Below are 27,810 nucleotides of genomic sequence, written 5' to 3'. Positions count from 1 at the left end.
ACTATGCATTTACCATATAATAAAGCATCACAAGGTTTATACACAAATCCCAAAACAAATCACCATCTAATAGGAATTGACACTCTCATTCAGCTTTCCGAAACCAACAACAGCAGCTGGCTTTATCAGGACATCTAAAAAGAATTAAATGGGAAGACAGGCTCAGGGAGGGAAGGAGGGGAAAAAAAAACCCCATAAAACAAACAGAATTGTACATCTCAGAGAGCTTTGTGAAAGAAAGCAGAAACTCCTATCTGTGTTATGGCAAAGCAAAGGTACAGGCAAACCACAGTGACACATTCTACGGCAGAGCTGGCCACGGAGGCAGACCTGAACCTCCTGACCAGCAGCCCAGCAACATGGACGTATACAGGCCCACCACCCTCTCCAAAGAAAATTAAGCATTCATCTCTCACAAAAGCACGTGTTTAGGATAGGAAAGCACAAATCTTGTTTCCTTACCAGAATCAGTGTCATGAGCATCTGGAAGAGTGAGATGCAGTCCATTGTGCTTTTTGATTACAGGTGTTTCAATCACACTACTTCCCTTCTCAGAGCCACTGTAAAAAGAAACAAAACTATGTTACCTGGACATCTCTCAGTGGAGAAACGTTCCCTTCAAAGCAGGCAATAGTTTAGCTGCCATGAGAAGTGTAAAATCAAGGTTTCCAGTTGTGAGAAATTAGTTTATTGAATGTATTAACACCCGCCCCACTGGCAATGAATAAGAAGCTCAGAGACTGCCCAGCACACACTGGTATTTAGTTTATTTGGCTATCGGGAGTCTTTGCAAACCACTGGACAAGAAACATGTTGGCAGCTTGAAGTCAGACCAGAGGAGGCCCACTAACAGACCCACACCCAGCAAGAATCACCACCGCTTGAGCTTCTCTGCAGAATAATTTGTTCACAGGTCTACTCTGTTGATCCTTTTGAAACAGACCCATTACCACCTTCCACCTAGGTGCTAATTTCTTCATATTTTCATTTCAAAGGGCTTATTTTCTCCCCTTTCACCTTTGTTCTGTTCAAAAAGAGGAGGAAGATAAAAGCTACCAGATAGCACTGCTTTATGAAACAGGGAACCTCTGGTCTGTTCTTCTACTAGACTCCTGTCCTCAGAGGACAGGCCTTACAAAGAGCAACTCACAAAAAAAAAAAAAAAAAAAAAAAAAAAAAAAAAAAATCACTTAACACAGATCTCCTGAGATTTCCTGTCACCACATAGTCCGCCAGCTCCCAAGGATCAGTAGCAATGACATCTCCTCTTATCATCCATTACAACACCAAATAGCAAAAGGAAAAGTGACTACGCTGGCTACTCTTTCTACTTTTTCTACTTCCAAGCCCGCACCTCAGACCTTGGACAATATTCCTTCTAGTATGTAAGATGTCAGAGAGACATGATTGGTGTGGATGCCCCCATCTTTCAGTGATGAGTCCTTTGGTAGAGATTACACAGAATTCCCTTGAATCTGTATCGATCTGGCAGAATTAGCTTGGGACTGCTATTTGGTTTTAAACACGATTATTCTGTTATCACAGAAAACAACAGCAAAAGATAAACCAAGTTGTCACGAATAAAATCTCTCAAGAAATCCACCCCGGTTAAAACACTGTGTATAGTTATGTACAGTTAATGTTCTTATCCCATTTGTAAACCTTGCTTGTTGTACCCCTTGTTTACTCTGATAGTTGTTAGTAATGTTAATTACTTACCAGTTTCTGAAGTGTTTTAAAGGTTCTTATGAGACATTCCTCTACCCTTTCCCTTACTTCCCTGCTACTATGTAACAAAGCTGCTCCCATGGGGGCTGGGCCACAATAACAAAGCAACTCCCATGAGCCACACTGGAACAAAGCAACTCCCAGGAAGCTGTGCAACCGAGCAATATGCAAACTAAGGCATGCAAGACACCAAAACAATGAGCTAACAGAGGAATAAAAGGACAAGGAAACATATTCTAGCAAGCTATGGTGAAAGCTCATCTTCCTGCATCACCTAAGCCTGCTTAGAAACCATCTTCATGGATCACCATGACTAAAGATGACTGGAAAGGACTGACACCCTAGACAACGAGCCAGTCCAACAGGCCTCCTGGCTACTCTCATGAGGACGGAAGCCCCAGCTCTTCAGGGTGTGCTGCAAAGCTGAATTGTGCCTCCTCCTTGGAGCTGCCAGTGTGGGAACGGCTGTGATGCAAGCAACTCCTCAGGCCCCCCAACCCCAAGAGCTGAATCTCAATAAAGGCATTGAACATGTAATAAATTATGTGTAAATAAAAATTCGTAAAGATATAAATAAGATGTATATGTTGAAATAATAAAAAACCAAAGATGTGTATATAAAAAGAAATAAACCTTCCTCCCAAGCCTGGCTGGGAGCTCTTCTCCAAAAGTAAAAGGACTGTAGCCAACACCCAGATAACAAACAACTCGGAAAATAGACAGGATGGGAGCCATCAAGGACAACAAAAGGACTAGCTCGGAGGAGGAACCCAACTCTGGACCTGACCAACGTCTCTGCAGACCTCGGTTGTGAAACAATCAAAGTCGACAAAGACGAGCCTCAGAAAAGTATCCGCCGCTAGTCCTGAATCGCCCACCTGTCAGACCAGTGTTGGAGATACAATCACTGGAAACAAAGGGGGAGACTCCGCCGAGATTCCCATCGGCACCAACCCCGGATCACATCACTTCATCCTTGATAACGCAAAATTAAAATACATACAGAGTCTCTTTGCATATGAGGAGACTCTGTCCGGACACTGGTTAGGTCTATTCTTCCAAGCCAGGAAATCTATTCACCGAGCAATCAAGAACACTTGGTGAATGGAGCCTGCTTGGAATTTTAGCCTGAGGACTTAAAAATCCTATAAAACCCCAATCCTGAGAGCGCTCAGACGTGGATTTGGGAACCCTACACCTCGAGTGTAGACCCTGTCCACCCAGCGCTGCACTGACCATTTTTATTGTGGTTTTTCTCTCTCATTGTCATTCTTTGTTGTTTATTAATAAATTTCTCTTTTTGATTTTATCCCAAATTTGCCTTTGCATTTATAACAGATTGGTGCCGTGACTCGGATCGGAAAACTGTGGGAGAACCTCGCTATCCAGGTCGGGTACCCCCGCTGATTTCGGCGGCCTGGGGAGCCGAGAGCCTCCGCAGTTTGCTCCGACATCCGAACCAAATTTAGGCTGGGGTAAAAACCACAATAAAAGAGAAAACGGATCCAGAGGAGCTCGGGAAGGCACGGAGCCTTCAGGAAAAGCCGCGGCTTGGTAGCTCATAAAAAGTCAACAGTGCACGAAGACACCCTCGCAAGAAAATTGCGGTAAGTATTGTGAGGTTGAGCGGGTGATTGGGCAAGCGTGTGTGAGATGTGATCTGATCACGGAGCGAGAGCGGACTCCAAGGCCGCGTTTCCATCCTCCCGCGAGGGAATTGGCCGGCCACGGAGGAAGCGAGTTGGTGTGAAAAAGACTCTCTCTTCACGTTTGTAAAGCCTGGGGCTAAAGGGAGCCCTGGGCAACCGATCACAAGGGGCTGGAAGGGGAAGAGGACGTCCAGTTGAGCTCGGGAATTAGTAAACCCTTCCAGCCACAAGGACCTAAGAGAAGGTCCGGAGGAAAATCGAGACAGAGGACCCCGGTGCAGCTAACCGAGAGGTGAGTATTGACGGTCTTTGATTTTCCTGAGTAAAGAAAAGCAGAACGAACACAACGCAGGATAGGTAAGGTTTTTTTAACATGGGACAGAGAAAAAGTAAATTGCAGAAGAAAGGTGAGGAAGGGAGCCCTTCTGAGAAGGCGAAGGAGTTGCTAGACATCCCACCAGAAAGTCCTTTAGGTTGGATGCTGAAGTATTGGGAAAATTGCCCTGAAAGGAAAAAGAAATCCAAGGCAAAAATGATCTACTATTGTGCCGAGGTTTGGGGTGGGCAGGAATTGAGAACCCATCTCACTTGGCCGATATTAGGAACATTTGAAAGGTGGACGTGTAACGAATTACTCTCTCATGTGGAGAGTAAGGTCCCCTCGGACTCCGAGGAGAAGGAATATGCCAAGCTCTGGCTAATGGCCAGGGTAGGGCTATTCCCAATGAAATTAAAAGGTAGAACAAAAACAGAAACCTGGGAACCCCTTGATCATTTACCCCCTCCATACCATGGGCCGGCAGGGCCTTCTGCGGTGGATCAAGTGGTGTCATCAGCTCCCACGGGTTCACTGGGACAACCGGGTGAAGCACACACATCACGAACAGGGGAGTCGGCACCAGCAGTGGTTCCGGTGGCCCCCCCTCTGGCTCCTCCTGTGGGAACCGCAGCCGCCGCCGTTTCTCCAGAATCTATGGTGGTGCGAGGTCGGGGATCTCCTTATCCCCCATTGCCCCTCCGACTGCCGCAGCCAGGTCCCTCGAATTTAGCAGAGGGAATCCTTCATGGTAACCTGGTGGCAACGGACTGTACATCAATAATAAAGGAGCAGACTCTCAAAAACCCCAATTCCCCCCCTGCGAGTAGGACTCGTTTTAAGTCTAAACAGATGAATGAAGAGTGGGAAGAGAATGAGAATAGACACAGAATGTTCCCTCTCAGGGAAGTGCCAACCGCCCCTGGAGTGATTGGGTTCGTGAATGTACCCCTTAACTCAGGGGATGTGCGAGCGTTTAAGAAAGAGATGGGACGATTGTTAGATGATCCGTTTGGAGTGGCTGAGAGATTGGATGAGTTTTTAGGAAGCAGTATTTATACATATGAGGATCTCATGGCTATCCTGAGATCCCTGTTTAGTCAAGAAGAAAGAGAAATGATTAAACAAGCTGGTATCAGAGACTGGGAGCGGCGAAACCCACAGGGGACGCCAGGCGATCAGAAATGGCCTAGCGTGAGCCCGAGCTGGAACGCCCAAACAGAGGATGGTAGGAGAAGTATGATTGATTTAAGAAATATCATTGTGCAAGGAATAAGGGAAGCGGTTCCCCGAGGTCAAAATATCAGTAAGGTATTTGGGGAATGCCAGGGAAAGGAAGAATCACCCACCGAATGGTTGGAGAGATTGCGACGAAGTCTGCAGATTTACTCTGGGACTGATCCTAGCTCTCCGGTGGGGGAAGTCTTGCTCAAAACCCAATTTGTGGCAAAATCATGGGAGGATATCCGAAGGAAATTAGAAAAGATTGATGGGTGGCAGGAGAAAGGTCTCCAAGAGCTTCTAAGGGAAGCTCAAAAGATTTACATGAGGAGAGAGGATGAGAAACAGAAACTCCAGGCCAAAATATTAGTGGCTGCAGTAAAGGAGACTCAAAAACAGGAACAGGCACAAGGCAAATTTAAAACAGCGCCGAAAAAGCCGCAAGAGTCTCAAAAGGACGGCTCCGCCCCGCGAAAGGATCCTCCAGAGTGTTTTTACTGTAAGAAAGTAGGACACATTCAGCGGAACTGTCGTCAAAAATTAAAAGATGAAAAAGTATTTCAAGAAGACTAGGGAAGTCTTGGGCTTTTTCAGATGGGGATGGTAACAGCAAAAGAGCCCTTGATAAAATTAAAAGTGGGTCCCCATCGCCAAGAAATAGAATTCTTGGTTGACACGGGAGCTGAAAGAAGCACCCTGCAGAAATTACCCAGGGGATGCGTGGCAAGTAAAGAAAAAGTAGTTGTAATTGGTGCTAAGGGAGATCCCTTCAAGGTCTCTGTAATAAAAGATGTGGAAATTGAGTCTCAAAATAAAATATGTTTAGGAAATTTGTTGTTAGTAGAAGAAGCTGATTACAATTTATTGGGAAGAGATATGATTGTTGCATTAGGTATAAATATTGTTGTGAAGAATTCCAAATTGGTAATAAAGATATTCCATTTGACTCCAAAAGATGAAAGGGAAATTGATCCCAAAGTGTGGCATTCGAAAGGGGAGGTGGGGAAGTTAAATATTACCCCCATCAAAATTGAAATAGAAAACCCAGAGGATCCGATAAGGATCAAACAATATCCCATCCCGATAGAAGGGAGAAGGGGTTTGAAATTAGTAATCGATGACCTCCTTAGAGGGGGTACCCTCGAACCCTGCATGTCCCAACATAACACCCCCATCCTGGCAGTAAAGAAAGCAGATGGGAGCTTCCGACTGGTTCAGGATCTCAGAGCAGTAAATGCTAGAACCCGAACCAGGTTTCCGGTGGTGGCAAATCCTTATACTTTACTAAATAGACTCTCACCGGAGGATATATGGTATAGTGTAATCGATTTGAAAGATGCTTTCTGGACCTGCCCTTTAGATGAAAAGAGTAGAAACTTCTTTGCCTTCCAGTGGGAAGATCCGGACACCAACAGAAAGCAACGGCTAAGGTGGACTGTCCTCCCACAGGGGTTTGTAGAATCTCCAAACCTGATTGGGCAGGCTTTGGAGCAGCTACTCACCAAATTTATTCCAGAGGAGGGGACAAAATTACTACAATATGTGGATGACTTACTGATTGCTGGGGCATTGGAAGAAAAGGTGAAAAAGAGTAAAATTTCTTTATTGAATTTTCTGGGACAAAAGGGTTTGAAAGTATCCAAATCCAAGCTGCAATTCACAGAGCCCGAGGTAAAATATCTTGGACATTAGATATCTCAGGGGAAAAAGAAATTGGACCCTGACAGAGTGGCCGGGATCCTCGTGCTCCCAGCCCCAAAAACGAAAAGACAGATCAGGCAATTTTTAGGGCTCCTGGGATATTGCAGACAGTGGATTGAAGGATTCAGTGAAAAAGTAAAATTTTTGTATGAAAGATTAAACACTGACAGATTGAAATGGACAATGCAAGATGAAACTAAATTTCAAGAATTAAAGAATGCCCTCATAACCGCTCCGGTACTAACCTTACCGGACACAAATAAAGAATTTCAGCTGTTTGTGGACGTAAGCGGACAAACAGCACAGGGAGTTCTGACCCAGGAATGGGCAGGAAAGAGAAAGCCTGTAGGATTTTTGTCAAAAATCCTAGATCCAGTCAGTCGAGGCTGGCCTACTTGCCTGCAGGCAATTGTGGCAGTAGCCTTACTGGTTGGAGAAGCCAAAAAGGTAACTTTTGGAGCTCCTGTGACAGCCTTTACTCCACATGATGTAAGAAATATCTTACAACAAAAAGCAGAAAAATGGTTAACTGATTCAAGGCTTCTGAAGTATGAAGCCATGTTAATCAGCTCACCAGACTTAGAACTGAAAACAACTGCTGCACAAAATCCAGCACAATTTTTGTTTGGAGAACCAACAGGTGAGCTGCTTCATAATTGCATTGAGACAGTAGAGCTGCAAACGAAGGTAAGGCCTGATCTAGAGGATCAGGAATTGGAAGGAGGAGAAAAATGGTTCATTGATGGCTCCTCGAGAATGGTGGAAGGGAAACGAAAATCAGGCTATGCTATTATAGACGGCATAACTGGACAAATTATAGAATCAGGCCCCCTGAAAGCAAACTGGTCGGCTCAGCCTTGCGAGCTGTTTGCTCTCTTAAGAGCACTTCAGGGCCTGAAAGGGAAGAGGGGAACCATTTTCACCGACTCAAGGTATGCATTTGGAGTAGTGCATACTTTTGGAAAAATATGGGAAGAGAGGGGGTTGATCAACACAAAAGGAAAAGATCTAATACATGAAGAAATAATCAGGCGAATTCTAGGAGCAGTCAGAGAGCCACAAGAGATATCGGTTGTTCATGTAAGGGGACACCAAACGGGGTGGCAGTTCCACACAAGGGGAAACAATCTAGCGGACAAAGAAGCTAAACGAGCTGCTTTGTTGACGGTAAGTATTCCTGAGATAACTCCGGGAGAACCACCAGAAGTCTCCTTGCTTCCATCCGAGAAGGAGCTGGAAGATTTCAAGAAGGTAGGAGGTTACCTAAAAGAAGGGAAATGGTGGTTACCCGACGGGAGGGAGCTAGTCCCAAAGGGGGTAGCAAAGGGAATACTCAAAAGGCTACACGAACAAACGCATTGGGGAACCAGGGCACTGGCTGAACAATTTTTAAAATTTTTCGGGTGTAAAGGAATTTTCGAGCTTGCAAAACAAGAGGTGCAAGGCTGTGTGATATGCCAGAAAGTAAATCGATCAAATTTTAAACAATCGAATTGGGGAGGTCGGCCACTCTCGTACCGACCATTTGAAAGAATTCAAGTAGATTTCACAGAATTACCAAAAATTGGTAGGAATAAATTTTTATTAGTGATAGTGGATAAGCTGACACATTGGGTGGAAGCTTTTCCCAGAACAAAAGCAACGGCTCAAACAGTATCTAAGATTCTACTTGAAGAAATAATTCCAAGATATGGGATCGTAGACCATATCGACTCCGATCAAGGCACTCATTTTACCTCAAAAATTATTAAACAATTGTCGGAAGCATTAGGAATAAGGTGGCAATATCACACTCCCTGGCATCCCCAAAGCTCGGGACAGGTGGAAAGAATGAATCAGACTCTAAAATCACAACTATCCAAATTAATTATTGAAACGAAAATGCCCTGGACCAAATGTCTCCCCTTGGCACTGCTGAATATCAGAACGATGCCACATTCTGAAACAGGCTTGTCTCCATTCGAGATGCTATATGGAATGCCATATAAGCATGGGATGCTGGTGGCACATCCCCAAATTGAGGATGTGCAACTGCAACCATATCTCATTTCTATAAATAAAAACTTACAGGAACTAAGGAGAAGAGGATTGATTCCTCAGAGTACCCCTCTCGGATTCCCCATCCACCAAATTCGACCAGGAGATAAAGTCCTGATCAAAACGTGGAGAGAGCTCCCCCTGAGCCCTCATTGGGAAGGCCCGTTCCTCGTCCTCCTGACCACAGACACAGCGGTTCGGACGGCTGAGAAAGGTTGGACTCACTCCTCCCGAGTGAAGAAAATTACAGATCACAGTTCAACAGAGTGGGAAGTTACTACCCCCCCAGGAGATTTGAAGATCAAACTCCGGCGGCAACGCAAATGAGTGGAGATCGGATAAGTTGTGTCAATTTCGATTGTTATTGCTTTCCTTTTGTTCACTTCAAATGCGCTTATTGTAAACAAATTTGGGTAGCTCACTGTTTGATGGAACGTAAACCAAGGGGTTTATGTACAAAGTGTTTTGAAAAGGAATTGCAACAGACCGATCGATTCTTAATACTCGCTACCCGGGCGGGCCTGCTGGAACTTGACTCTCCTGAGTGGTTCCTGTTTTATCAAAACGGTTTGAGGGGTCAGCTTGACTGCAAGGCAGAACCCTTAGTAGTCGAGTGCCGGCGAACAATAAAAGTTCCGTGCAGGTTCGACACGGTTAAAGCTTCTCGGTGGGCGATCTTTAAACGAAGATTTGCCATCAGAACATCAAGGGCCCCTGAAGATAGTCCTTGCTGCCGAGAAGATGGCTTACCCCGCCGTATGCTTATATACGGGCGAAGGGCGAGGCAGAGGGATGAAGTGGTGGGGAATCCTGATGTTCCTGAGCCTAGTCATGTGCTCGACCAAGGGGATAGACCCCGAGGTGCCCCCGGGGATGGAGCCCACGGGGAAGTGTGAGCAGTGTCAAGCTGCCACAAAAGCCGAGACATTAGCCGTTTGTCCCCCAGAACTGCACGAAGGATATGCTGGTTAAATGATACCCGATTAAATTTGTGCAAATTAAGGGAGAAAATTTGGTGTTCCAATCCGGGAGCAAGTATTACAGAAAATCAAATTCGGAACTGGGAGGAACCAAAAAGTCAAATGAATCACCTCCGAACTAAAAGGGAACTGAAGGGAGTTCCCCCAGTCTCGGTCTGCGGGCAGTGTAATAAGACTGTCTGGATTGGGGGAAGGAGACAATCCATTTTTGTAGCATATCATCGAGTTAACCCTATTTGTTACAATAAAGCAACTGTAAAGCCGTGCTCCATGGGGGGAAAAATGTACTGGGAGGGAAGAAACTTAAAACATGAAACTAAAATGCCATTGAATAATGATCCTATAATTTTAGATTTGCTAGAAAACAATGATGATAGAGTGTGCTTGCAATTCGATCAAGTGTTCTGTTTCTCGAAAGATAGTGAAGGGTTAGATCCAGAGAGTAAAATAAAACAACTAACCCTGGAATTAAAGAAACGAGAAATGGAAACCAGGAAAAGAAGGTTAGAGCAGGAAAGGCTGAGTTCCCTCAGCGAACAATATGAACAGTTAGAAAAACAGTACAACAGCTGGAATTTACCCAGCCCCAATCAGAACTTATTCATAGATCTAATGCAAGAAATTGCCACAGAATTAGGCTTGTCCAACTGTTGGATATGTGGTGGTCTGAAATCAGCTGAAAGATGGCCATGGAAGGGAGAGGGATTGACCCCGGAACAATTGCTAAAATGGACTGGATTAAAATTATCCAAAACAACACGGAGACCCGAGGGTTGGGTAATCGACGAAAGGATAATTGGGACATTTTGCATTAGCCGGGAGGGAAAAGAATTTACCGATTTAGTAGGATACACCCCGTGTGTAAACACGCTCACGGTAAATTCAGACAAAAAAACAAAGGTTTGGCAACCAGAACCACCCGAGGGTTATTGGAGCTACTCTCGGGAAAACAAATGTGAATGGGTGGACATAATTGGGCTTTGCTGGAATAAAGTCCAGGGGGCAAATCCCTTCCATGCCTTTGTAGGTTTGAGGGACTATTGGGAGGATCCGGCAAAATCAAATAAAGGTTGGGAAGCACCGGACGGAATTTACTGGGTATGCGGAAAGAAAGCATACAGTGAATTGCCAAGAAAATGGAAAGGGTCTTGCACTCTCGGAGTAATTCGGCCGTTTTTCTTTACATTACCTAAAGATGAAAGTAAGTCTTTAGGTGCCCCCCTCTTTGAAACATTGGCTCGGCAAAAGAGGGACTTGAGACGAGAACTACCAATGGCTGGTGGTAACCAAAAGTGGAAAGAGGAGGAGTGGCCTGCCGAACGAATCATACAATACTATGGGTCCGCTACCTGGGCAAATGACGGCAGTTGGGGTTACCGAACCCCCATCTACCTTCTCAATCGACTCATTCGGTTACAAGCTGTGGTAGAAGTAGTCTCAAACCATACTTCGGAAGCCCTGGAATTGCTAGCAAAACAGCATTCACAAATGAGAGCTTTTGTCTACCAAAATAGATTGGCTCTCAACTGTTTGCTAGCTGAGGAGGGAGGAGTGTGCGGGAGATACAATGAATCTGAGTGCTGCATGGAAATTGACGATTATGGCGAGACTATAAAGGGACTAGCTGCCAAAATAAAAAAGGTGGCCCATGTTCCAGTTCAAAAATGGAATTCCATTTTACAGGCTTCCTGGTGGGATCAAATTTTTGGACAAGGGGCGTGGTGGAAAAAGCTAGTCTTCTTTATAGGATGTTCGGTTGCTGGAGTTATTTTCCTACCTTGTTTGATTCCTTGTCTGATCAGGTTAATACATTCAGTGGTACAAGGAATGCAGATTGCCACCCTTCCAATAGACCCAGAGAAAGCGCAGGGACAAACCACAATTCTTTCTAAACTGATGAAATTAGAGGAAGAAAAAGAAAGCAAAAACGCAATCAAGGCATTAGAGGAATTTGAGACCAAGCACATGTTAGCTCAGGAAAATAAAGAAAGTACGGAGGAATACTAGTATTCCTCTCCAAATAATAATAGAATACGAATTTTTAATGGGATAAATTATTAAGTGGGGGACTGTAATAAATTATGTGTAAATAAAAATTCGTAAAGATATAAATAAGATGTATATGTTGAAATAATAAAAAACCAAAGATGTGTATATAAAAAGAAATAAACCTTCCTCCCAAGCCTGGCTGGGAGCTCTTCTCCAAAAGTAAAAGGACTGTAGCCAACACCCAGATAACAAACATTAACTCGGAAAACAGACAGGATGGGAGCCATCAAGGACAACAAAAGGACTAGCTCGGAGGAGGAACCCAACTCCAGACCTGACCAACGTCTCTGCAGACCTCGGTTGTGAAACAATCAAAGTCGACAAAGACGAGCCTCAGAAAAGTATCCGCCGCTAGTCCTGAATCGCCCACCTGTCAGACCAGTGTTGGAGATACAATCACTGGAAACAAAGGGGGAGACTCTGCCGAGATTTCCATTGGCACCAACCCCGGATCACACCACTTCAGCCTTGATAACCCAAAATTAAAATACATACAGAGTCTCTTTGCATATGAGGAGACTCTGTCCGGACACAAGTTAGGTCTATTCTTCCAAGCCAGGAAATCCATTCACCGAGCAATCAAGAACACTTGGTGAATGGAGCCTGCTTGGAATTTTAGCCTGAGGACTTAAAAATCCTATAAAACCCCAATCCTGAGAGCGCTCAGACGTGGATTTGGGAACCCTACACCTCGAGTGTAGACCCTGTCCACCCAGCGCTGCACTGACCATTTTTATTGTGGTTTTTCTCTCTCATTGTCATTCTTTGTTGTTTATTAATAAATTTCTCTTTTTGATTTTATCCCAAATTTGCCTTTGCATTTATAACAAACAGGAGTTTTGTCTCCTGGACAGTTTCTTTCAAAGTCTTATCCTTCCCAGGTAATAACCTAAGACTGAAAGCCACTTACTGTCATTCATCATAATAGCAATCATATTTACAATAGCTAAATAACCTTTTACTTGGGCTTTGGGATCAAACACAACAGTTTCTGTTAATGAACTCTGAATTCCTGGGCACTGGACTGCACCAATCTCTGTCCTTGAATGGGCCTCCCTTGTCTTTCATTCTGGTTTCCACACTGATAAACTCATTTGAGACTATCATGTAGTGACAGATAGAAGGGAAAATTAAATTATCTGTCCAATGCTTCAGCCCTACCTAGACAGGATTGACCCTAATATAAGTGCCCTGGCCCAGAAGCTGCTGGTGGAACTGTATGGAGAGCTCTGTCTTATTCCTGAGAATGCAGGAATAAGGCAGCTGCACTTCCAAATATTACTGCCACAAGGTGAGTGCTACTTGAATGCAGCAGCCACCACCATGCAATCACTGTTCAGGCACATACTGAAACACTGGCTAATACACCATATTCCTACTCAAAGAACAAGTGAAGAGATTGGAAAATCCCAGGCTGGTAACTCAGTGTTAATGCATTGTGCAAGGCAGCCACTCCCAACGGCTTTGTTATCCCAGAGAAGGGCTGAAAACTAACTACCTTTAAAAGCTGCAGTACAATGCCATCAGCCAAGAAAACTTTTCAATTCACCATTGGAGGGACAGTAGCCAGATGATTTGCTTTCTACATAAAGCACTGGAAAGGCTCATATGGGAAATGCAGGCACAGAAAGCTCTCTACGGCTTGAACATATAAGCTCAGAGATAGAGATGGATAAAATGTTTGACTTGAGACCTTGGAGAAGGCTTGAAGCAATAAAGCGGAACAGATATGAAGAACAGAAGTTTCTAGTTTAAGCAGAAGTATGTTTTAAGCAAGCAAAAATATGCATCATGAAAGCAAACAAATATGTTAAGCAAGACAGAAAATTTTAAAGTTTAGCAATAGAACTTGTTATAAAGTTACATAGAAATTAAAGATATAGCACTGTAAGTTTCTGCAGTGTTATATGATTGGATGAAAAAAGACACATTGTGGTAGAATTGTGTAAGATGAAGCAATTTATGACTAGTTTATGAAGATGCTAGCAAGCTTTGTAAAAGTTGTTGATTGGCTACAAAATTTATAAAAGGCATTGTGACTAGGATTAAGACAGCTTCTGATGTGATTGTGTTTGAGTAACAACCTTAATGTCTCACCCTTCCATGAGATTGATTTTGCAATAAAACACCTTTTACGACATCTCTCAATCGACCCCATCTACTCTATATCCCAATAGGCTGACAGCAGGACAGCAGGACATCTACTGTCCATGTTTTTGAAATGCAGTTGAGACAGTGGACAAATGACAGGTTTGTCTTTACAAACAAGCTGTGGGTCTTGTGGCTCAAGCTGGTAAGATGAAACTATCACTGAGAGATAACAGAAACAATGGGATGGATTCCACTGAAAGCTGAAAGAGATGCTGGGGAAACACCATAAAATTCCACAAGAGTTAAGAATTAAGAAGGGGATTATGCATTGGGGGGTGGGGGTGGATGGTCTCAGGTATCAGGCATCTTGGGAAACCTGTACCTCTCAAGTACCTCAGCCTATGGGGAAAGAGAGAAGGGACATACAGCCGGAAATTAGGATAAAGGGCTGCGCCCTCCAAAAATTTGAGAGACCCCAGGGGAATGCCCCATGGCCTCTCCCTTTATTCGAATAAAGTAAAAGGACTCCTCTGTCTCCTTTTTGGACAAAAATCTCTGGTGTTTGTGGGTTAATTTTCCTGACAAATGGGGACTCTTTTCTGGAACATTTCCACTGTCCAGGCCAGCAGGCAGCGAGCAGAGCTGAAGGCGCCTCACCCAGTTTCGGTGATCAGCTCCCCTTGGTGGCGACCAGCACTGAGTGATTGATTGGGTTCCCCAGACTGTCCAGGAGACAGACGAGTGGTGGACCAGGGGAATCCATGAAGAGTCCACAGGGAAGGACCACTTCAAATCTCACTGGTGAGTAAAATGGGATCTTCGGGGAGAAAACCTGGGAAGGCACCCATGGAGGGTAGCACAGGTAAACCTGGGAGGGCACCCATAGAAGGTAGCACAGGTAAACCTGGAAGGGCACCCATGGAGGGTAGCACAGGTAAAGCAAAGCACTCATGGAGGGTTGCAAGGGTAGAGCCAGGAAGGGGCCCCGGCAAAAGGGATGACAATCCCAAAATATCTCCGAAGAATCCCTTGGAAGAATGTCGTTATAAATCTGTATTGTGATATTGGCTTTCGCAAGTATTAAGATGAATATTATATGTTAAATACTTTTTGGCTATGTATGTATTTTTTTTCTTGCTAACAAGTTTTAAGCTTAAAGGAATCTCCTAGGTACAAAGCAAGGAAACCCCAGAGGGCAAAGACAGTGGGGCCCAAGCTGTTATCAGCAGAAGAACAATAGAGCCCAAGCTGTTATCAGAAGCCAGGACCAGGCCTTGGCAGCAGGGGAAAGATATGAAGCCCAGCTGCCCTCAAAGGAAGGATGAGGGGCCTAGACTGTTATCAACACTGACCATTTGCAGAAGAAAGGAAATCAAACTCAAAATAATGCTCATCAGCAAGAATAATGATGACCAGCAAAGATAGTGCTGAACAGCAGAAATAGAAATCATACAGAGCATGTTCTAAATAGGCGGAACTATTGAGGGGACATGCTAAATACTTCTTGAAAAAGTTTGAATATGCATCAAACCCTCACAGCAGGAGGGGATAAAAAGAGTGTTCCCGATACCAGGTGTGTTCCTGGTAACACGCCAGGGCATCCGGCCGTTTTAACCCTTTGCTTTATTTCCTTTGTCTCCTAATTGTCTTTTTGTTTATATTAAACTTTTTATAATTTATTAAATGAATCTCGTTTTTAACAATGTGGAGTTGGTTTACACATTCTCCCAGAGGTAATTAAGGATACAGACGCATAAAGGGGGCAATAAGGGAACATCAAGAAGGGGTCTTAACACTCCATGCCCGGGGTGGGGGGCAATAAGGGAAGTTGAGTCTTTGACAACAGGAGAAGGACAGATCGTGTTGGTGTGTTGGAACAGAATTGGTTAAAGGGGAGTGTGGAGAGATACAGTTGAGGCAAGGACCAAGCACAGAGGTGCGGGACCAGGAGCACTGGCTGGGGGCCTGTGGGGCTGTTGGGACTCAGCGCCAGGCAGTGCCTGACCCCGCCAGCCCCAGAGAGGCAGCAGTGGCTGCTGGCCCTGTGAGGCTGCAGGACGCCCCGGCCGCCTGTGGTGCTGCCGGCCGTGCCCGCCAGGAATGCGGGGGGGAAGGCGCTGTTTGGACAATGTGGCAAAATAAGGATTAGATCTGGTATACGGTGTGTGGTAGAGTGAGCACAAGGAGGAAAGGTGAAGGTGATGGCAGAATTTTTCCATCCCAAGAGGGAAAAACCGCAGGGCCCAAGAGGTCCCCCGGGACAGAGGGGACGGGGTCAGGTATGAATTTTGTTTAACAGAACAGGAGGATTTAGAATTTAAAAGTGGGGAAGGGTTTAACCCAGCCTCCTGTTTGAGCAGCCCTGAAGCGGGAGGCCAAAAAAAAACCCATGACTGCATTCAGGTAGTAGATCTCCAGACTCAGGGAGGGAAAATCTACAGAGATAGTCCCTGGCCTGAGGGAGAAAATGTGTTTATTTATGAGTCTTCAAGGGTGATAGAAGGGAAAGGATCTACAGGATACTCTATTGTAAATGTAAAGCAGTTAAAGGAAAGGGGGAGGTTACTGCCCACCTGGTCAGCTCAGACAGCGGAGCTGTGTGTGCTTGTGATAGTCTGTGAGTTATACCGGGACAAGACAGTAAATGGTTTTAGTGATTCTAAATATGCATATGGGGTGATACACACATTTGTGAAACTGTGGATAGAAAGAGGTAGATTTTACTGAAATGCCTTGTGTAGCAAGATTTAAGTATTTTCTAGTAATAGTATATCAGTTAATAAGGTGGCTCAAAACATCTCCAGCCATTTCAGCAACTACAGAGTCAGTTATTAAAGTATTTTTGGAACAAATAATTCCAAGATACGGTATTGTGGAAGCAATAAACTCAGATAGGGGAACTCATTCTACAGGAAAAATTCTTAAAAGAGTAATGACTGCTTTATGGATACAGTGGAACCTTGGTACCCCCTGGCACCCCCAGAGTTCCATCTGGGTTGAAAAGACGAATGGAGAAATAAAGAAACACCTTCTGAAGTTGGTGATAGAAACTAAGATGTTGTGGGTGTGGCTCTTGCCACTAGCTTTGGCAAGGATAAGGGCCATATCCAGAAGGGATATTCAACTATCTCCCTTTGAATTGATGTTTAGAATTCCTTATCCTTGTAATTCTTGGCCTGGGAGAGGGGGTAGAGATAAGTGATGTATATTTAAAAAAATACGTGGCCCAGATACTGTCTCTTGTGAAATCTCTTTGACGGGAAACTCAGCTGGCACAGACCCTGCCTTTGGACTTTCCTGTTCACAACATCCAACCAGGAGATTGGGTCCTAGTTAAGGAGTAGAAAGAAGCACCACTGGCGGCTAAGTGGCGTGGACATTTCCAAGTGTTGCTAATCACAGAAACAGCCGTCAAGACAGCTGAGGTCAAGGTCTCTGAGGCCCCAGAGGTTTGGACATCTCAGCTGGAGGAGAAGGACGGGAAGCCATGATTGACACTCTGCAGGAGTGGACTGAAGCAGTAGCTGTGTGTTGACACAGGGGAAGCCCCGAGTGCCTACCCACAGACTGCCTGCTGAAATAGTCTGTATGGGCATCCCTACTCTCAAATCTCCAGACACTGGGGGCCAATCTACGCTGTCATTGCCTTCTTTATCCTAAGCTGTTTCTGTGCCTTCCCTCGCCACAGAAGGTGCGAAAGACAACGTGAAAGTAAAAATTAGGTTAAGAAATTAGTTTATTAAAGTATTAGAATGTTTCTCTTAATAATCTTACCTTTATATTGTCAGTTAGGTTAAAGCTAAAAGTGGGAAAGTAATTTTTTAACCTTAAGAGAAGAAGTAGCAAAAACCTTTAACCTTAGCAATTGTTGGGTCTGTGGAGAGCCAGGGGGATCTGAAAACTGGCCATGGGTGGCCAACCCAGTTGAGCCTAAGTGGTGGGTTAGCACCCTGAGTGAAGTCCATAATGGAACAGGATTTTGGGACAAAGAAGGAAGTCCATGGCAGCTTCATTCTTCTGAAAGAGGCATATATTGTCTAAATAGAACAAGTAGCATATATGTAGGAAAAAGGGTTTGTGACTGTACTTTATCTGTGGGTTTAGATTGTTGGACCCCCAACTGCCCTCCTTATGATTGTTCCAGATAGATATCAAATAGATAGAATCAACAGCATGTTAATGATAATTTGATAGAATCAAATCCATGTTAAGCTCACTAATGGTAGCTGAGTAAAGCGTTCCTTCCATCATTACCAAAAGGATTTGAAGGCTGTAAAGCAATGGGGAAAGATAAGTATTTTGGTTTTGTTTTTTTGACCTCTTATTTTTAAGTTGTCCCTGAGACAATTCCACAAGTAAGACACATTATCTGAGATATAACTGCAAGTGGAAAACCTCGTGTGGGAGTTTGAAAATGCAAATACTGTGATTCTTATGGCAAAGCATCTATTGTTGGGGGACCACTAGGCCCCGAAAGCAAGCTGTATTTTGATCCACCAGTTGATGATGAGAATTGGAAAGGTCCCTTTGCCAATGAGACCTGGGCTTTAAAGGGGTATTAATGGATTTGTAGCCAATATGCTTAACACAGGTTACCCCCAAACTGGTCAGAGATATGTTATGAGGGGTGTATTAGACCATTGTTCTTTCTGCTACTGCAAGTTCAGGGAAATCAGGAGTCAAAATATATGGGAAAAGCAGTCGATGCATCCCTGGCTGGAGGGAGCACCCAAAAGTAGGGCAAAGATGAATGACCACCTGAATGAATATCAGGTGCCAGAGAACCCATTTATAATTTAAATTGGATAATTAGGTTGCAAGCTGTCTTTGAAATAATAATCAACCACACAGCTACAGCTCTTGACCTTCTTGCTGACCAGTCTACTCAGATGAGAACTGCAATATTTCAACATGAGATGGTATTAGACTATTAATTAGCAGAAGAAGGGAGAGTGTGTAGCAAATTAAAGGACTCAAACTGCTGTTTGCAAACAGATGACAATGGAAAGGTGGTAAAACAGATAACAAAAGGAATAACAAAGTTAGCTCATGTACCAGTCCAAACACAGAAAATATAGGAACGGGACATGTTTTCATGGTTACCTGGTAGACTATGGGTTAATCAAATGCTTTTTTTCCTCTTCTGTGTTGTAGCAACTCTAGTCTTTTTACCGTGTGTGATACCTTGCTTAGTACAACTCATTCAACATGTGATCAAAGGGATGCAGGCAGTAGCCATGCCTACTGACCCAGAGATGGCTACAAAAAGTGATGCCACTGCAAATAATTGCAAGACCAAAAAGGACACAGGAACAAGAAATTAAGTCAATGATAACTAAAGTTTGTAAAGACATTTATTAAAAAAATTAAAAGAGGAGAGATTGAGAGGAATGATAGGTTTGTCTTTACAAACAAGCTGTGGGCCTGCTGGTAAGATGAAACTATCACTGAGAAATAACAGAAACAATGGGATGGATTCCACTAAAAGATGAAAGGGACACTGGGGAAACACCATAAAATTCCACAAGAGTTAAGAATTAAGAGGGAGGGGTTATACATTAGAGGGGAATCTTAGGTATCAGGCATTCTGGGAAGTCTGTACCTCTCAAGTACCTCAATAGGGAAAGAGAGAAGGGACAAGTGGCCGGGAATTAGGATAAAAAGGAGGCTACGACCTCCAAAAATTTGAGAGACCCCAGGGGAATGCCCCATGGCCTCTCCCTTTATTTGAATAAAGTAAAAGGACTTCTCTGTCTCCTTTTTGGACATAAACCTCTGGTGTCTGTGGATTAATTTTCACGACAGTGACAAAAATGCTGAGCAGAACACTTGGTTGTGAGACTACAGAGGCACCAGTTTGTCAGAGAGAAGATAGGGACTTGAACAGGGCATATGAATAGCTGCAGGGGATAAAATACTGGGCCCTGAAAGACTTTTTAGTCTGTCAGAGTCACAGTAAGATTACAAAGCCAGGAAACAGGCCAGACAAATACAACTGAAGTGCCATTTAACTGTGTAGGCAATTATCTACTGATTGAACCAGTGAAGAGTACGGGGTGCAACAGCTCTCAGCTTTGTGCAAATACAATCTTCTCTTTTGCAAGAGGCCCTAAAAATGTCTTTGTCCAAGTCTCACTGATAAGAATTCCCCTTAAGTTTCTTTGCAAGCCCTACCCAGAATACTTTACATATTTGTTAGCTGATACTACTGCAATTTGCTAAATACAACGGGCTTCCTGGGTCACTGAATCCAGTTTAAAACTGCAGGTACCAAGCTGAGCCTTGTTACCTTTCCAGTAGTATTTCCTAATAAAAAATACTTTATGATGTATTTTCTGAGAAAGAAAGAAAAAAAAAAAGCCTACTGCGAACCACAGTGAAATACATAGTGTTAAAACTAGAGTTTCTAAAAGCAAAAGCAAAGCAATTTGTTTTGTTTAGACTTCTATGGCAAAAGCCTCTAAAGCTATCACATCTTGGGTTTTTAAGTATAAGAGCCAAAGCATAGCTTGGGATCCAAATGCAGTCCAAATGGCTGAACTAGATGTCTGTTTTCCAAGGTACTCTCTACAGTCTCAGGCTTGCAAGAGTAAATCTTGCTCAGTCATAATTGTTCAGTGTGGATTTGATCAGCTTCATGAGCACTACTCATGGATATAAAGATTATTCATGTGAGAGGTACATGACTGAATCTTTAGATAAAGATACTAAAGTCTAAGAAAATCAATGATTCCAATCTGTAATAGACCACTGCTTCTATGTAAATATCTTGATTTTTGTGTTTGGCTTGCTGCTCGTTAGCTAAACCAACAAGGATTATATAATAACCCCTCAAGGACAACTTGTACATAGGTATGCACCATTCTATACATACACTTCTGGTGTTTCTAAAGCTTATGTAAATGCATACAGAAATTGGGGAACAACTCAGTCTACATCACCCTGCTGTCTTGACTGCTGCCATCAAGCACGTCCTTCCTATCAAGCACAACCCCTGTGGACATTATGGGCAAAGGATCTTGATATAATATTCCCAAGACACTCTACACTGGTACCTGGACTCAGGCAATACCCTAAGGGTGTGGGAAGGAAGAAAACCCAAGTCAGTAGCTTCCACACTTTCTGAACTTTACCTTTCAGTGGAGCAGCAGATGAAAGGGAGGAAACAGGGAACACAGCATTGTGTGAAAGCAGATTTACTAGGCCAAGGGAAGGGAGACAGTTACTACATCCTTCCTTTCCTTCCTTGCCCAGTTAGCATCAGGCTGTGCAACCAGCATGCAACTACAGCATATGAGTTCGGCACTGTGCTTTTCCTTGGCTTACTCCCTTCAGGACTGTGTCACCCCTACACATTCCTGGGTGGTGCCAACTACTGCAAACTGTGAACAACAGCAGATAAAAGCTCAGCACTATTGGGGAGAAAGAAAATCTGTCCTACATTCTGGACATCCAAATATGGATAGAGATGTTTAGACATTTGGTTCAGAAACTCATGGTTCCAACTGCTTCTTCAATATTAAAACACTGAGGTTTTGTTGTGGTTTTTTAAAATTATTTTTAAAATAACGGCTATTAAAATCTTCTCCCTTTTTATAAAATCACTGCTAGAAATACTACTTATCTTTTAAACAATACTATTTATCACCCATCTTGCAAAATCACTCAAGTATCTAGAAAATTAAAAAAGATAACCATGTTGCCAATAACAAATCTGAACTTGCTACAGTGGAGAAAGCCTACCTGTGATGTAGAACATTGTATACCATCTGCCACATCTGCAACATATGCCTGCATGTCACCAGAGCCTCTTCAGGTCCTTTATGTATCCATTCCAATTTTACTTTGGTGAAGAGTAAACTGCAAGATGAAAAAGAATAACTCCTATTTTATTGGCATCTCCTAAAAGCAGAGAATCAGTATCCCTCTGTCGAGATCCTGGCAGGCAGCATTTTTACCCGCTTTGTACATGCAGTAATAAACACCACAGCACAAACCATTTCATTTAGCTCAACTTTCATTGCCTACAAAGAGAGAAGAGAATCAACAGTACACCTCAGCTGTATACCTCAAATTTGCTTCACAAAGCTGGCAGGACAGTGCTAAAAGCAAAGCACTGCAAAGCTAACAAGGTGACACATATATTGAATCTTATTTTATTCTGGACAGTATTAAAAACAGGAGAAAAAAGAATTTCCCTAATACATATGCCCAGGCTGTTTTCTTAGTCTGGCATCTTCTTATAGCACTGGCTTATATAATAAATTTCAGCACACAACATACACAGGTAATTATGTAATGCATCACTGGAAAGAAATGCTTTTTCTTAACCCCAGCTGGCAATCATCTCATACCTCTAGGCAGAACAGCCGATAGCCTTGTACATTCTTGTTCTATGTAGTGTAACTGCTGCTACTATTCTTATACCTAGAGAAGACAGTACTTGCACAGACCACTGTAATTCAGCAGAATTGGGTCACACAGAGGTTAGAAGACAGATTTGGCAATGACACAACCTACGACTTGCTGCCAGCATGGCTTTTAATGCCATCCTTCATTACACCTATATTATCTTAATTTTGAAGATCATTTAATTTATTTCTTTTATACTAATGCAATCTTTTCTGGTTTAAATGTTTTCATGAAGTCCAATATTAACACAATTATAATTCACTTGACATGTCTAGCAATTAATCCACTGGAAGCACAGATGCATACATACATGCATACAACAGCAGAATGTTAAAAATCCTAAAAACAGTTTTGTGAATGTGACCTGCAGGCTCCTGAGTAATCCAGACTACTTCAGAAAGAGACAAGAGCAACTGCATATATGATGTTAGAGAAGAATTTACAGCTGAGTAAGAAATCCTTCACTTGGAATAATTAGAGCTCTATTGCCAAGACTGTGGTGCATATCTATAGGAACATGCTAAAACCGCAGTTCCATTTGGCACTAACAAACATTAGGGTAGGAATTTTTGGTTTGGGTTTCTTGTTTGTTTTTCTTTGGGGGGGTGGGGACGGTGACCAAAATGTAGCCCAACTGTATCAGCTGCTATTATGAAGTCTGCTCATGGCTGCTGCTATGATATGCCCTGGTAGAGGCAAGCATTCCACTAAATTCCTCAGGTACAAACTTTGACTAGGAAAGGCAGATCAAGATTCATAATCAAGGGAATTAGTCTTTACCCTTTACCATTTTACATCCCTACTCTGTATCTTTGATTTTCTTGTTACTGGTGTGAGCAAAACAAATACTATAAGAACATCATCTGCTCTTAGAGATGCTGACCCCCTGAGAGGAAATGCCTTTATGATTCAAGTATTTGAGGCTAAAACACAGACTGATCAAAATTTTGCTGGAACGAAGATGTAACAGTGGATGGATGCACTGCTAATAAAAATAAGTCTGAATTTAAAGGAGTGGTTGGTAATGAAACTGGCCAGTGATACCTGCTGCTCTGCGTTCCCAATGAACTGGGCTCGTAAGAACAAAGCTTGTTTCAATGCCACAGAATATAGAATCAATCACTTGGGTATAAGGAATACATATCACACTAGAGAGATGGGAAGTTACACCCTGGAGTGCAATGGTATTAAAAAAGATGTGAAGTTCCTGAACAACAATGCAGTTAAAAGGTCAAACAACCCTTAGCATCTGTATGCAGAAATGTAATCAAGTAGGAGATGGAAGATGTGGCTGCTCTTGATCAGAGCATTAGCAAGGCACTTATTACAATCCTGTTTCTAGATTCCAGAAGATGACTAAAAATGGGATATGGTTCAGAAAATGGTTATGCAAGTGATCTCAGGGCTAGAAAAATGCATTTCATCAGAGGCTTGAGCAGCTCAGTTTATTCACTTTCACCAAGAAGCAGCAAAGAAATTGTTTTGCCCCAGCGTGAAAATATCTACATCAAGTCTCTCATTGTGAGTCTTTGATAAAAAAGAAAAGATACAGAGAATCTAAGAATTTTTTGGAAGCAGGAACTAGTCAAATGGAAATGTATCAGTAAATGCATTCATATAACTATCAAGGAAAATAACCTTTGCAGCAATTACCTTGTGCAAACAGTAAATTCTGTAGTCATTAAAGCCTTTTCAGTAAGGCAGGATAACATCTGGAAAGCAATCGTAGTGTACAAATAGAAGCTACGGGTTTGATGCATAGGCTCATGACTGAGTTTCTTTGGGCTGCACTATGCAGAGGGGTGAGACTGCATCACCATCCTTCTGGAAGTTACTCTATTAAAAGTATTCTTCTAGTCCCAGAAACAAGCACATTGAGCAAACTATGCTATTTTAAGCATATAGTGTCACACTATATTAGGAACGGCAAAGCAGTACAACATGACTCTCTTAGCTGCATTGTCCAAGAGAGCAAAGTTTATTATTCTTGATCTTCTTTTATAGATATACTCGAGAAGGTCCAAGAGGTAAAACTCTCATTGGTCATTAAAGCGACACATCACCATCACTGGTTAAGTGGAACACTACCCCTTGACTGTTCCGTGAAAGTAAAGAAGAAGGATCCTAAACAACACCTGCGAAGATTGTTGTCCTTTACCAAGGACTGTTTGGATTCTTTCTTATGATTTCTCAGGCCAGAGTGAGAAGTCTGTGAGACTTAGTTTCACACAGGCTCCGTTCCCTGCTTGCTTTTTGCATTTAGCATCAACAATACAGAATAATTTTTAAATCACTACAAATACTCAAAATGAAAGACCTTCTAAAGCACTGTATAGCCCTCCTTGCAGCAGAAGAACAGTGGTAAAGAAGACCAAGGCCCAGAGACCAGTTGTATTACATCCCAGACTAACACCACACTTCATAACATGGTAATATACCACTTAGTATTAATTAAATAGAAGGACCTATTAACAGTCAAACTCACAGACAGGAGGGTTATATTAAAGGCTCCTTCTCCTTTTTACATTAGTAGTAGGGACATAGATGGCTTATTAGCAGGCAAATAAAATCACTACATAGTATCTTTATACATTGCAGTTAAACATTAAAAAGACAAATCAAGCATTTAATCACTCTGCTGTTTACTACTTACAGTGAGTATACATCAACTACTCTGGATGAAGATGCAATGTTCTATCTCAGGAGAAAGAACAACTAATGAAACTGGGGAAAAAACAAGTCTCTCACAAAAACATAATGAAGCCTCAGCACTATACTATCATGAGCGGTAAGGAACAGGCACACTACAGGATCTTGGAAATACCATGCCCTATTAGGTGTTGTGAAAATACACCATGGGAATAGTGTTACCCATGTTATTGTGTAGTCTTATAATGAACCAAACGGAAAGACAAATTGGAAGAATGTAAGAAGCAAAAGGAATCAAACCATACCAGTGGCAGTAGCAAACAATGCAATTAAACATGATAACTAAAAGGTGGAAATACAATCAGGGTATCAGGCTGCATGTGCTACATGCTGTTAGTATTTCCCAGTTTCTAATAAGCTTTGTAATAGTGAAACCAGATAAGTAAATACATAGAGAAAACAGTGAACCAGTATCACTTATCTCAAGCTTATAATTTTATTACTCAGCTAGAACTCTTGCTACACCAATCTAATGAATACTGTGTCCTATTTGTGTCTGCGCACAATTTCAGGGGCATAAATAAAAATTACTTATGCACAGATCTCACCTTATTGTATTTCTTAGTATCACTGTATATCTGTATGACGCTTGTAGCATTAAGCAGTGTAGATGCTTAAAAAGATTCAACATATAAAAATAGCCCCAAGATTATCAATATAGTTACTGGTAATTCTATTAGCCTGTGACTGTGAAAATGGACTTGGGCTAAAGCAAGTATATAAATTGCTACTACATAACCATAGGAAAAAGAGCAAAAAAATCCACAAATCATTCTTGTAATGTGTATGATTTCAGGGACAGTACCAATGGAAAATAACCAGTACTTTGTCTTGATTCAAGACTCTAAGCTTCCCCTCAGAAGAGGTTTTCTTTTGTGGTGCATATGGACAGTATGCAAAGGCTTCTTTTCTCTAACAGAACAGAATCACAGAATTACAGAATTCCATAGGTTGGAAGAGACCTTCAATATCATCGAGTCCAACCCATGCTCTAACACCTCAACTAAACCATGGCACCAAGTCCCATATCCAGTCTTTTTTTAAACATATCCAGGGATGGTGACTCCACCACCTCTCCAGGCAGACCATTCCAGTATTTTATCACTCTCTCCATGAAGAACTTTTTCCTAACGTCCAACCTAAATTTCCCTTGGTGCAGCTTGAGACTGTCCTCTCGTTCTGTCAGCTATTGACTGGTGAAAGAGACCAACCCCCACCTGACTGCAACCTCCTTTCAGGAATTTGTAGAGAGCAATATGGTCACCTCTGAGTCTCCTTTTCTCCAGGCTAAACAACCCCAGCTCCCTTAGCTGTTCTTCATAGGGCTTGTGTTCCAAGCACCTCACCAGCCTTGTTGGCCTCCTCTGGGTTATCAACAGATTACTGTCACAAGCAAACACACCCATCTCTCACTCTATCACAGTAACTCTGGCAAATTAAAATCCAAATACAGTCAACTCTGGTGAGACCTTAAGTTCAGAAAATTCAAAATTAATTCAAAATGAGGTTTCACAAGTATCAAAACTTCAAAAGTATAATTTACCATGTCACTGTAATATGTAACACCTTAACAAAAAAGGCAGAGATTGGAATCTTGAAAGATCTACAAAAATTTTCAGAAGCAAGCAAGCTACTTCAGTTGATTTCAGAAGGCATTCAACATTTGTCTTCATAAAGACTGATTTCAGTTGCTTATACTCATAATGTCTCAAGGCCGGGTCAAATACACCTATCTAGTACTTCCAAGAGTCTTCTAATCTTACATGGCTAAATGCTCAGGCTTTAAGTTCTTTAATATTACCCATGAAGAAAGGAGGTAATTCTTTCCCATCCCTGAAAGTTTAATTACCAAGGTTTAATAGCTAATATTTATTACCAGAAGATCTCACAAGTGCATATGTATACTATCAATGCTTATGAGCACATCTGTGGAAGTTTTAAGTTGCTGTGTATAGCAATAACCAATTGACAACTTTATGGATGCTCTAGGACTTTATAAGATTTATTAATCAATTAACTATTGGGACTTTTAAAACTTGCTATAAATGGAGTTCTTACTATCAAATGTAGCCCTTGTATTACACGTTTATACAACATCACAGTGGGATCTGTGTCTTATCACTTGACAAGCAATAAATAATGCCAGTACTGTAACAAACAACACCTTCTACTCATTTCAAGGCTGAGGGACTAAAATAGGACTAATGAGCATTATGTAGTCATTTGTCTATATATTTTGCCATTCACTGTCTGCTTAAGACCCCTTCAGTTTTTGAGAGCTTGTCAGCAGCTTCTCAAATATCAACATGTCTTTGAGCTTTACCAGATTGGTGCTGTCATTCCCCAAAGTGGTTCATTACTTACCCAGATTTGTCTACCTACACAGCTGCTGGGTTATTCTGGATACTGAATGCAAAGGAAACAAAACAAACCACCAAAACAGCAGTGTATGTTAATTCACCAGACAATTCTGTACATTAGCATGAAGCTACTGACCTCCTCCAACTAATACGTGCACTTTGTTCCTCTATTAAAGGACAGGATACATGTGCCTGCTGGTTTGTACAGACATTGGTTTGGAGAAGGAAATCAGTGACAGCCCCAAGACCAGCAAACACAATTCAAGTGTCTGGGTGATGGGGTGTGGAGCAGCAAAGCGCTACTGAACAGCAGAGACCAGCTCATCCTTCTACTTCTTTAAAGTCCAGACAGATATTCCACACCAGAGACAATGAAAAGCAGGGGACTGCCATAACCTAGAGGAGTAGAGGACCCGAGTATGCCCTCTGACAAATTGCGAGGTGTGGATTCAAACCCCCAACATTCTGATCTTCTTAAATCAGTTTCCTCTCCTTTAAGGTAATGAATACAAAAGGAGGAAACAGGTGAATACAGGACACAAACTGATCTAACAGAG

At 42.5% G+C, this 27,810-nt stretch overlaps 1 protein-coding gene across 4 annotated transcripts in view; it reads right to left on the bottom strand.

Annotated features, from left to right (window-relative positions):
• Window positions 1-27,810, bottom strand: part of TTC7A (tetratricopeptide repeat domain 7A) — a 203,094-nt gene that overhangs the window by 64,556 nt on the left and 110,728 nt on the right. For 3 of the 4 annotated variants that reach the window (XR_009277214.1, XM_058835343.1, XM_058835341.1), the window contains 2 exons: window positions 21,516-21,632; window positions 463-560 (listed from right to left, as the gene is read on the bottom strand). Coding sequence is in view for 3 of the 4 variants with exons in the window: in XM_058835343.1 (XP_058691326.1) it covers window positions 463-560; window positions 21,516-21,632 (215 nt within the window). In the remaining variant the exon portion in view is untranslated. The remainder of the gene's footprint in view (window positions 1-462; window positions 561-21,515; window positions 21,633-27,810) is intronic. The other variant, XM_058835342.1, reaches the window with a different exon arrangement.

This window comes from Poecile atricapillus, chromosome 3, assembly GCF_030490865.1.
Source record: "Poecile atricapillus isolate bPoeAtr1 chromosome 3, bPoeAtr1.hap1, whole genome shotgun sequence".
In the NCBI taxonomy this organism is placed as follows: Eukaryota; Metazoa; Chordata; class Aves; order Passeriformes; family Paridae; genus Poecile; species Poecile atricapillus.
Note: the sequence above shows the minus strand (reverse complement) of the source record. Positions and strands in the feature narration are given on the sequence as shown.